Source organism: Melospiza georgiana, chromosome 14 (assembly GCF_028018845.1).
Source record: "Melospiza georgiana isolate bMelGeo1 chromosome 14, bMelGeo1.pri, whole genome shotgun sequence".
Classification (NCBI taxonomy): domain Eukaryota; kingdom Metazoa; phylum Chordata; class Aves; order Passeriformes; family Passerellidae; genus Melospiza; species Melospiza georgiana.
Window position 1 is genome coordinate 20626376 of NC_080443.1, and position 11318 is coordinate 20637693.

General features: G+C 63.2%; 1 protein-coding gene across 1 annotated transcript; it reads left to right on the forward strand.

The window, feature by feature from the left end:
• The first annotated feature begins 421 nt into the window (after positions 1-421).
• GAS8 (growth arrest specific 8) lies at positions 422-8305 on the forward strand. Its single transcript, XM_058034474.1, has 11 exons — positions 422-486; positions 918-998; positions 2872-3069; positions 3221-3427; positions 3723-3777; positions 4177-4382; positions 4617-4784; positions 5079-5165; positions 6373-6582; positions 7633-7698; positions 7942-8305. The coding sequence occupies exons 1-11, from the start codon at positions 484-486 to the stop codon at positions 8089-8091; spliced, it is 1431 nt and encodes a 476-aa protein (XP_057890457.1). The 5' UTR covers positions 422-483; the 3' UTR covers positions 8092-8305.
• Positions 8306-11318: the final 3013 nt, after the last annotated feature.

Below are 11318 nucleotides of genomic sequence, written 5' to 3' on the forward strand. Positions count from 1 at the left end.
ACCGGGATGGGCGGGGCCGAGGGGCGGGAGCACCGGCGGGACAAGAGAGGGCGCGGAGGGGACCGGGAGGAGCGGGGGAGCTCGGGGACCGGGGGTGCAGCGGGGAGCTGCAGCTGTGGGGACAGCCCCGGTACAGCGGTGGGCGCGGGGGTCGGGGAGCCTGGACCGGGCACAGCGGGACCCCCGGGTTTGTCCCCCCCGTCCTGCCCGAACTCCCCGGTTCCCCCGGTCCCCCGGTTCCCTCACACGGCCCCCCGGCGCCCCCTCCCCGCCCGGTGCCCGCGATGTCCCCCGGTTCTCCCCGGTGTCCCCTCCCGGCCCCCCCCCCCCCGGCCCCGCCGCTCCCGCTGGCCCCGCCTCCGTTGCCAGGGCGGAGCGTGGCGTTGCTAGGGGGCGTGTCTCACGCAGTGCCGCTCTCGCGAGATCTCGCCGTCCTCTCGCGGGACCTGCCGTCCGTTGCTCGGAGACGCCGGTGCCGCCGCCATGGTGAGAGCGGGACCGGGCCGGGACCGGCACCGGGAACAGCAGAACCGGGGCCGGGGCAGAACCGCACCGGCTGCTGACGGGTGTCTGGCAGCCGGGGTCTGCGGGCAGGGGAGGGCGGTGGAGCCCCGCGCTCCCATGTCTGCGAGCCCCGTCCTGTCCCGGTCCGCTCCCGGGGAGGGTTCGGGGCCCCCGGCGCCGTGCCCGGCACTGCGGGGACGCCGCTCGGGCGTTATGTCGGGTACAGGCGCCTCGGGGTTCCCCGCGGAGCCGGGCCGGCAGTGGCCGCCCATGGGTCTGCTCCCGGCTCGGTGCCGCCGCTGTCCCGGTCCCTGCCGTGAGAGCGGGGATGCTCCGGGACCGGCACCGGGGCCCCGAGCAGCGCCGTGTCCTCCTCACCCGTTCACCTGCTGCGCTTGGCTCTCTGTCCCCAGGGACCCAGAAGGAGAGGGAAAGGGGGCAAGGGCCTGGCGGTGGTGGATGGCCTGGACCCGGAGGAAATGACCAAGGAGCAGGTGAGCGGCACCGGGGGAGAACGGGACGGGACAGCTCGGGGACAGCTCGGGGACCCTGCCCGGCGCCGGGGACAGCAGCTGCACAGGGTGACAGGCCCAGCAGCCGGGCTGGTGTCACTGGCGCCTGCCTGGGGCTGCTCCCGCTGCCCTGGGGAGGAGCGGCCGCCTCAGCCCTCCCTCTGCTCGCCGGCCCCAGGTTCTGGCACTGCTGAGAATCCTGCGAGCCCTCGGGACAAGAGAGGGGCTGGAGCATGGCCAGGGAAGGGAATGGAGATGGGGAAGGGTCTGGAGCACAGGGAGAGGCTGAGGGAGCTGGGAAGGGGCTCAGCCTGGAGAAAAGGAGGCTCAGGGGGGGACCCTGTGGCTCTGCACAGCTCCTGACAGGAGGGGACAGCCACAGGGGTGGCTCTGCTCCAGGGAACAGGGACAGGAGGAGAGGGAACAGCCTCAGTCTGGGCCAGGACAGGTTGAAGTCGGATATTGGGAACATTCCTTCCTGGAAATGGCTGTCCAGCCCTGGCCCAGGCTGCCCAGTGCAGAGGTGTAGTCCCCATCCCTGGAGGCATTTAGGACTCATGTGGATGTGGCACTTGGGGACAGGGGTTAGGGCTGGCATTGCCACTGCTGGAGGAACAGGTAAACTTGATTTTAGAGGCTTTTCCAAGCCAAACAGTTCCATGAACCAGAAGTATGCAAGCACCTGAGTGTTGTGACAGGTGGAAGAATTATAAAAGAAAGGCCTCATAAAACAGGCCTGCTCTGTGAAACTGATTGTTAGCCTGCCACTTCTTCTGAGTGCAGCTGGTACTTTGCAAGTTCCCATGCACAAACTAACTTGGAATGAATAGTTTGCTAACATAACAACATGTTCTTGGGTGAGAAATAAGGGGACCTGCATAAACATTAGCTCTGTTCCATGAGAGTCCACAAAAGAAAATGCAAACAACCTGCCCCTCAGCATGTACACACAAATCACCTTCTGACAATAAACAAAGTGGTAAAAAACTGCCTGCCAGCAGATGTTTCACACGAGGTGTGTGAAAACTGTGTAAAATGAGTTATGTGAATAAACACTGGGCCTTTCCTGCATGAAGGAAATGGAGCCTTGCTTGTTTTATTCTGATACCTGGGAATGCTGTTACTGGTGTTACTGTTAACTGGTGTTAGTGTTACCGGTGTCACTCTTACTGGTGTTACTGTTAACTGGTGTTACTGGTGTCACTGGTGTCACTATTACTGGTGTTATTTACTGTCACTGGTGTCACTGGATTCACTGTCGCCGATGTCACTGGTGTTACTGGTGTTATTGTTACTGGTGTTACTGGTGTCACTGTTAGTGGTGTTATTTACTGTCACTGGTGTCGCTGGATTCACTGTCACTGGTGTCACTGTTACTGGTGTCACTGGTGTTATTTACTGTCACTGGTGTCACTGGTGTCACTGTTACTGGTGTCACTGGTGTTATTGTTACTGGTGTCACTGGTGTCACTGTCACTGATGTCACTGGTGTCACTGTTAACTGGTGTCACTGGTGTTATTGTTACTGGTGGGAACTGGTGTCACTGTTACTGGTGTCACTGGTGTCACTGGACACTGCCAGCCAGAGCCCCATCCTGGGCAATGAGGTTTTGTGTCTCCTTTCCCAGAAGCTGCTGGGTTAGTCAGGACCTCCACAGCCCCACACGGTGACAGCCAGCACATCCTGCGGGTTTGGGACAGGGACTCTCCAAAGGCGCCTGTGCCAGGCCTGCCTGCCCCTCACCTATGCCAGGCCTGCCCCTCACCTGTGCCAGGCCTGCCTGCCCCTCACCTGTGCCAGGCCTGCCCCTCACCTGTGCCCGCCCCTCACCCGTGTGCTCCCTTGGCCGTGCAGCTGCTGCAGCACATGCTGCGGATGCGGCAGGAGCTGGACCGCGAGCGGCAGGAGCGGAACTCCTTCCAGCTGGAGTGTAACCGCATCCAGGGCTACTGGGAGATCACCCGCCGCGAGCTGGAGGAGAGGAAGGCGGAGCTGCGCGCCCGGGACCGCGAGATGGAGGAGGCGCAGGAGCGGCACCAGCTGGAGATCAAGGTGAGCCTGGGGCAGGGGATGCCCCTCCTCCTCCTCCTCCTTGGACCAGAGGAGGAGGAGCTGGGCAGGATGCGACCCAGGGATGTCTCACCAGCATCCCGGTTCCAGGTGTGTCCTGCTGAGCCCTCACCTGTCCCTGGCCTGTCCTTAGGTGTACAAGCAGAAGGTGAAGCACCTTCTGCACGAGCAGCAGGAGAACCTGACGGAGCTGAAGGCAGAGGGAGTTCTGTCCCTGAGGAAGGCCCAGAAGGATCACTGGGAGCAGGAGGAGGAGATGTGGAAGGAGAAGCACTCCTTGAACGCAAGAATGAAGGAGCAGGAGTTGGCCAATGAAGCAGCCATCTCAAAGCTCTGCCTGGTATGTCCTGTGAGGTGCCTCATCCCCAGCATGGGAGCAGGAGTGGGATCTTACCTCCCTGGCTCTCTGTGAGGTGGGGTGGGATGGGATTTCTGGTGCAGGAATGGGGAGAAGGGATTCCTGGGTGACCCCTCTCCCACAGTGGGGAGCTCTAAGAGCAGCTGGAGAAACTACAAGCCCCTGTTTGCATCGACATGGGATCAGAATCCTGTCCCAAAGAGCAGGAGGGAGTCGCTGGGGATGGGCTGGCTTGGGATTTGGTTGTTTCATCCAACACGGAGTTTGTTCCTCACAGAAACACGAGGAGGAGATGTCCCGGCTGCGCAGTGACTTCGAGCTGCAGACCAAAGGTGAGGCCATGAGCACATCCCACAGGAGCACAACAGGAAGAGCTGCTCCTGGTTCCCCAGCAGCACCCTGAGCACATGGGGGCAGGTTCTCCCCAGTTCTGGACCTTTTTCCCCTTCTCTCTTCTGGCCATTTTTCCTTCCTGTTCTAGTCAGCTTCCCACCCCAGTTCTGGCTGATCTCCTCCACCCAGGTTCTGGCCAGTTTTCCCCATAAGTTCCAGCTGGTTTTCCTCCCCAGATCAGTCTAGTTTGCCCTCCAGTTCTGGCTGGTTTTTCCCTTCTAATTCCAGCTGGTCCCAACCCACACAGTTTTGGCTGTTTTTTCTCCCTTCCCCATTCTGGTCACTTTTCCTCCCCAGTTTCAGCCAGTTTTTCCCCAGCTCTGACAATTTCCCCCCAGAGATGGAGGCCAAGTACACGAGGAGGATGCAGGCACTGCGGGACGAGCTGGACCTGCGGAGGAAGACAGAGATCCATGAGCTGGAGGAGAGGAAGAACACCCAGATCAGCGAGCTGATAGGGAACCACGAGGGGGCTTTTGGTGCCATCAAGAACTACTACAACGACATCACCGCCAAAAACCTGACCCTCATCAACCTCCTGAAGGTATTGCCCAAAAACCTGACCCTCATCAACCTCCTGAAGGTATTCCCTGTCCCTGTGCCACCCCTGCACCCAGGGACTGCCCCTGCCAGGGTGTCAGCTGGGTCTGGCAGTTCCAGGTGTCACTGTGGGTGCTGCTGGTGGCCTGTACATGAGTGGGGAGGGTGTCCTGAGGGTGTGGGGCACTCTGAGGGGCTGGGCAGTCCCCCGAGCCAGCACTTGTGTTCCCAAGAACAGGAGCAGGTGGAAGAGCTGAAGAAGAAGCAGGCTGTGCTGGAAAAGGAGAAGGCAGATGTGCTGCGTGAGAACAAGGGGCTGGCAGAGCCGCTGCAAGAGGCCCAGGAGCAGGTGGCTGAGCTGCAGAGGAAGCTGGTTAACTATTACAGGGACAAGGAGGCCCTGGTGGTGAGTGCCCAGCCCTGTCCTTCCATGGGCTTGTTCCTGGAGGGAAAACACTGAGCTCTGCCACTTGGTGTGCTGTGATTGCTGGGCAAAGCAAGTCCTGTTCTGCTTGCTGTGTGTTTGTGGGATCTCAGACGGGGATCCAAAGAGAGACTGGGAGGGAGAGCAGCCCCGCTGCAGGGATTGGTGTGCCTGCTGCCTGGTTTTCTCTCTGCCGCTCACTCTCCCTTCCCAGAACACATCTCCAACACTTCTCAGATAATCCTGTGCTCTTTAATCCTCCTTTCCCATTCACAGAACTCCAAAGCCCATCTGAAAATCGCTCAGAAGGAGCTGAAGGACCTTCAGTGGGAACACGAGGTGCTGGAGCAGCGGTTCAGTCAGGTGAGACGTGCAGGCAGGGCTGGGCATCCCATCCCCTCCCCAAACCTTCTGCAAACCCTCAGCTGAGGATTTGAGGGCGTGGGGCTCAGCAGAGGCTGTGCTTAGCCCAGGGCTTTGCAAAGCTAATCCGGAGTCGGCTGATAACCGCTGCTCCCAGCAAAGCTGCTCGCAGCTCCAGCCTCTCCCACGGTCAGCAGACAGGCCTGGCCTTGTCCTTTGCTGAGCAGTCATGCACGCTCCAGCAGGGCCCCAGGCTGCTGGGCTGCGTGGGGCAGAGCTGGATGGGGGCATTGCCACGGGCCCCTCCTCCTGCCGGGGTTCCAGGGTTGTTCCCTCCCGTTCTGGGGTGCTGGGGAGCAGCCCTGCAGAGCGAGTGCTCCCCCCCACTAACCCAGATAAATCTTAGGAGGCAGGAGAGAGCTCATTTGCAATTCGTAGAAATCCCCAGGAATATGAACATTGATCCGAGGCCTCATTAACAATCCATCATTAAGACAGCGCCAGATTCAGAGCGTTCAGAAATAGGCTTTGGAGGAGAGGCTGTGTCCTAATTAGGACACTTATTAACTAGCTGTGAGCCAGGGACTGCTGCCAGCTGTGGGGATGAGAGGAGAGACCCCTGTGTGCCGGGGGCCCTGGCTGGGGTCTGAATGAGTGCTGCAGGGAGCCTGCTGGGGCATTCCGTGCCTGGAGGGGAGGAGGAGGAGGAGGAGGGAGAAGCACAGGTGCTGCACCACGGAGGGAGGGAGAGAGGGAGGGAAGAGGGGAGGGGGGGAGGCTGTGCTGCAGCACCTGCCTTCCCTGTGGGCTGCAGGTGCCGTGGGGAATGGCTGGGCTGAGCTGCTGGACCAGTTTCCTGCTGTGTTTGTGCTCCACTCCATTGTGCAGACCCCAGCCAGCCTCGCACAGACCCCCGTGTCCCCCAGGGTCCTGAGGGAGCTGTGACACTGTGCTGGGAGGGTGCTGTGACACTGTGCTGCTGCCCCCGGGGTCCTGAGGGAGCTGTGACACTGTGCTGGCCCCAGGTCCTGAGGGAGCTGTGACACTGTGCTGGGAGGGTGCTGTGACACTGTGCTGCTGCCCCCGGGGTCCTGAGGGAGCTGTGACACTGTGCTGCTGCCCCCGGGGTCCTGAGGGAGCTGTGACACTGTGCTGCTGCCCCCGGGGTCCTGAGGGAGCTGTGACACTGTGCTGCTCCCCGGAGCAGGTCCAGTCAGAGCGGGACGACCTCTACCAGAACTTCACCAGAGCCATTAACGAGGTGCAGCAAAAAACGGGCTACAAGAACCTGCTCCTGGAGCACAAGCTGCACAGCCTCCTCTCCCTCCTGGAGCAGAAGGAGGTGGAGCTCAGCGAGATCCTTGCAGCCGCCGACCTCGACCCCAGCGCTCTCTCCTTGGTCTCGCACAAGCTGGAGGTACCGGGGCCCAGCGAGGGCTGCATTTGGGGGGCAGAGCCCACTGTGGGGTGCCTGCTGCCCCTGGAAAGCACCAGTGCCCATCCTGCATGGGTGGCTGTAGGTGGCACGTCACTTGTCACTCACTGCCAGCACTCCCAGGCCACGTGTGGTGCCCGGGGCACTGGGCTCTGCCTCGAGAGCAGAGCGTGTGGGTGGTGGAGTTTGGCACTGCTCTGTCCCTCAGCTGGGGCTGTCTGGAGGAGCATGGCCGCAGGCTCCATGGCACTGCTGGCACCCGGTGCTGCCACAGCCAGCCGACCGCCAGCGGGTCCGGTGGCACCCAGGGGCTCTGTGCTGGGGGGGCTGCACCTGCCGAGCCTCGCCTGGCCATGGGGACGGTGCAGACAGGATCCTGGGGCTCTGCGGTGCCTGCCGTGCTAAAAATACCTCTGCAGACAGCCCGGAGACCCACATTCCTGCAGCCTGCCGCAGCTGGAGCCGGCAGCAGCGCTGTGCGGGCTGGGCAGACACAGGGAACGAGGGCTCCACCACCTGGTGCCCTCCTGCGTGTCCCCAGCCAGGTCCCCGCGGCAGGGGCAGTCGGGGAGGCTCTGGGATGCTCTGGCATGCATACCAGGCCTATGGCACAGGCAGCGGATGTGTCACCTCCCAGCATGTGGGACAAAACACATTCCTGGGATGGCATCGCTGGCGTCGGGCTCTCCTGCAGCTGCCGGGGTCCCTGAATTCCTCCTCTCAGCTGCCTGGGGCAGCCTGGCTCCCTGTAATTCCGGGGGTGCCGCCGTGGCAGCAGGGAGGTGCTGCTGGAGCAGAGCAGGTGCTGCCAGCGCTCCCCGTGACAGCGGTGGCTGTGGTGCTCATCCAGAGCTGCTGTCCCTGCCCGGGGCTGGCTGTCCCTGGCAGTGCCACTCAGAGGGGGCAGGGTGGTGGCCAGCTGCCAGGCCGGGCTGCCTCGTGTGCTCTGCCACGCCACGGCCACCAGGGCACGGCCAGAGCGTCCCCAGGGCTGGGCAGAGCAGCCTCATGCCAACCTCCCCTTCCTTGCAGGACGTGCTCAATTCCAAGAATGCCACCATCCAGGACCTGCAGATCCAGCTGGCCAGAGTCTGCAAGGTAAGGGCAGGGAGGAGTCCTGGGGAGGTTTAAGAGCCCTGTGGATGGGGCACTTGGGGACGTGGGTTAGTGCTGGCCTGGGCACTGCTGGGGGAGCAGTTGGACTCGGTGATCTTAGAGGCATTTCCAACCCAAACGATTCTGTGATTCCATGGCTTTGGCTTGGGGGTGGGCAATGAGGCTGGGGCTGCAGGGAGCTCTGCTCTGCTGGCAGACGGGCTGACAGGGACCCTTTCCTGGCAGGCACACAACGACATGCTGCAGACCTTCGAGGCAAAGCTGACAGCCTTTGGCATCCCCCTGGACAACCTGGGTTTCCAGCCACTGTCCTTCCCCCTCCCGGGGCAGGAACTGGGGAAGGGCCCTGCTGGACTCGTTTCAGTGCCCACCTGATGCTGGCAGCACTGAGGGTCCCACTGGCACACTGGCAGTGGGGCTGTGCCCTTTTCCTGCTGCATGTCTTTAAACAGACCCCAGTGAGCATCTTCAGGAACCTCTCCTGCCAAGGGGGACCACAGCTGGAGGGCTGCAGGCATCCCACCCACCCCACCATGCTGCCCCTGGGGCTAATTCTGTTCCCACAAAAGTGGAAGGTGATGTTTTGAGACAAGCGGTGCTGTTTGGAGTTTTTAATGGCCTTGTGGCATCATTCCTGCATCCCCAGGGGAAGGCTGTGCCCCTCTAGCTGCCCCTGTAGGTTGTGTAGGAGTAGGGGCTGATCAGCAGCGGGACGTGGAGCTTCTGTGCCGGGTCAGTGATGATGAAAACGACCTGAGGGAGGGAGAGTGAGGAGACAGCAGTGGGAATCACCCTCCTAGAGTGAGGCCCAGGGGAGTGCAGCCCCTTGGGCCTGGCCCAGCCCTCAGACATGCTGTGTCACCTGTCCCAGTCTCCCCACTCTCCATACCTCCACGAAGGGGTAGAAGCTGGTGTGCCCCAGTCCCTGCCAGTACTCAGCTGTCTCAAAGTGCAGCTTGTAGGTGCCAGCCTTGGCCTGTCCCTGTGCCAGGAAGGGCTGGCAGCGCCCATCTGCATCCGTGTGCCTGAAACCAGACCAAGGCAGTCCTGCTGTACCCCAAAACACAGCCCTGCCCCACCCCAGAACCTGGCCATACCCCCAAGCACCAGCCCTGCCACCAGCAAACAAACCCCAGGTGAAGGCTGGGCAGCCAGTTGTGCCAGGAGCCTTTGGCCAAGCTCACAGAGCATGGCAGCAGTGTCCCTGCCCCACAGGTGCCACCAGCCCTCGTACCTGTGTGCCAGCTCCATCCACTGCAGCCCTGGCTCCTGCAGCTGGGCCAGGCGGACGCCGAGGCCGGCTGCCGGCAGCCCCGTGGCCGTGTTCAGCACGTGGGTGGTCAGGGTGCCCTTTCCCACCTCAGACGTGCCGTCAGCCTGTGGCAGAGAGGGGAGAGCAGGGCTGGGACCTGTCCTGGCAGCACCATCTGCCTTCTCGTGCTGCAGCCAAGCCCCTGCACTTCACTCTTCCCCGAGCTGGGATATGGAGTCCCACGTCCTTCCCACGCCAGGGTGCTCAGTCCCAGGCACCGTGTGGGTGCCAGCTGGTTCCCACCGGGATGCAGGGCTCTGGGCTCATGGCAGCACTGTGCCCCCTGCTCACCTGCCTGTCTGGTGGGGCTCAGCACAGCACAGCAGCCAGCCTGGACCCGAGGAGGAAGCAGCCCTGTCCCAGCAGCCCCATCCCTGCCCACGGTGTCACGTGCGGGCGGACACTGACCCTGCCCGGCTCTCTGGAGCTGCCCGGTGCCAAGGTCAGCACTGCTGCGGGCAGCCAGGCCCCTTCTTCCCCTGCAGCTCCCAGGCTGGGGTGGGAGCACAGTTTGGGGCTGCGCCCCAGCAGCCAGCAGGACCAGGCAGCCTCTCTGGAGCCGGACCAGCTCCCCCTGCCAGCCCAGCACCGGCTGACGAGGGGGTGCTGCAGAGGAGCCCTGGCGAGCTTACCTGGCTCTCCTGTGTGCCCCTCATGGGCCAGGGACCTGTGGCCGGTGCCCCCACACAAAACGCCATCCCTGGCCTCCCTTCCTGGCGCCACGGCCTCTCCCGGTGGAGCTGGCGTGGCTGGATGCCGCTATCCTGGCACGGGGCTCCCGCAGAACCGGGTGCTCCTCCCCGGCTGGGCTGAGCCGGCACGGGCGGCTTCCCAGGAGCGCCGCTGGCACCCACGCTGCGGCAGGCTGGGGCCCTGGGGCGAGCGGCCCAGAGCCTGGTGGGAGGCTGGGGCACCGGGCCGGGAGGAGCCACAGCCCGGCTGCCCTCCCAGTCTCGCCTCCCACCGTGGAAAGCACCTGGAGCGCATCGCTGCTGCCGCAGCCAGGCACGTGGGGCTGTCAGGAGCCAGCACCGGCCTCAGCACGGCCTGGCCCTGTCTCTGCCCCAGCCTCAGCACGGCCTGGCCCTGCCCTCTGCCCCGGCCTGGCCCTGTCTCTGCCCCGGCCTCAGCACGGCCTGGCCCTGCCCTCTGCACCACCAGGGCACCGGGGCCAGGCCCAGCCTCTCACCTGCACCCTGATGCGGGCGGTGGCCGTGGCTCGCAGCCCGAATCCCTCCTGGTCAGCAGCCTGGATCTCCAGGGTGTATTCAGGGACCAGCTGTGGCAAGAGGCTGTGTCACCCACAAGTGCAGGGTGAGCTGCCGAGGGTGGGGGCTGAGTCCGGGGCTCACCTCTGCCGCCAGCCCCGGCACGGCCACAGAGAGCAGCCCAGAGTGGCTGTTGATGGTGAACATCCCGGGCTGGGGCTTGTCCGGCACCTGGCTCAGGATGGAATAGCTCACAATGCCATTGTTGGAGCTCACAGCGTCGTCTGCGTCGGTGGCCAGCACCCTCAGCACCGACGTGCCTGGAGCAGGTGGTTATTGCTGACCTGTCACACTCCCCTCCCTTGCTGCCTGCCAGGGGCTGGCAGTGCTCCCACCTGGCTCAGCTCCCTCCTGCACAGAACCATGGAAAACTGCCTGGGTGAAGACGGGCCGGTTGTCGTTCTGGTCAGTGACGGTGATGATGATCTCCACGGGGTCTTCCACGGGCTGCCCGTGGGCCGACACGGCGTGGGAGAAGAGCTGCAAGGGCACAGTCAGCGTGTGTGCAGTGCCCACCACTGTCCCTGTCCCGCCACAGGTGTCCCCTCACTCACCTGGTATTTGTCCTTCTCCTCGCGGTCCAGGGGTTTTGTCACCTCCAGCCACCCCGTCTCCCGCTCGATGATGAACACACCCACGGGGATGGTGTCCGCCCCCTGCCCCGTGATGCTGTAGAAAACCTTGGTCTCCTTGTCCTTGTTGGATTTGATCTGGCAGCGAGGCAGGAGGAGGAGGGTGAGCCGTGTCCCAGTGCCCCAGGGATCCCTGTGGGCCCTGCCCGGTCCCCACGGGCACACCCACCTGCGCCAGCTTCTTGGGGAAGGGTCCCCGCTCGTTCTCGGGGCAGTTGATGGGGGGGATGACCCAGTCCCTCTTCTGCCGCCGGAGGCCGTGTCCGTGCCCCGGCAAGGTCAGCACGTCCTGTGGGATGGACAGAGACGCTGCAGGGCTCGGTGACACGGCTCGGTGACACGGCTCTGCCCCGAACCCGCCGGGGCACGGCCGTGCAGCACCCCCGGCCC

Coding starts and splice junctions, on each gene's coding strand:
- GAS8 (XM_058034474.1), top strand. Junction 999..2,871: donor AGGAAATGACCAAGGAGCAG/GTGAGCGGCACC, acceptor TTGGCCGTGCAG/CTGCTGCAGCACATGCTGCG. Junction 3,428..3,722: donor CCATCTCAAAGCTCTGCCTG/GTATGTCCTGTG, acceptor TGTTCCTCACAG/AAACACGAGGAGGAGATGTC.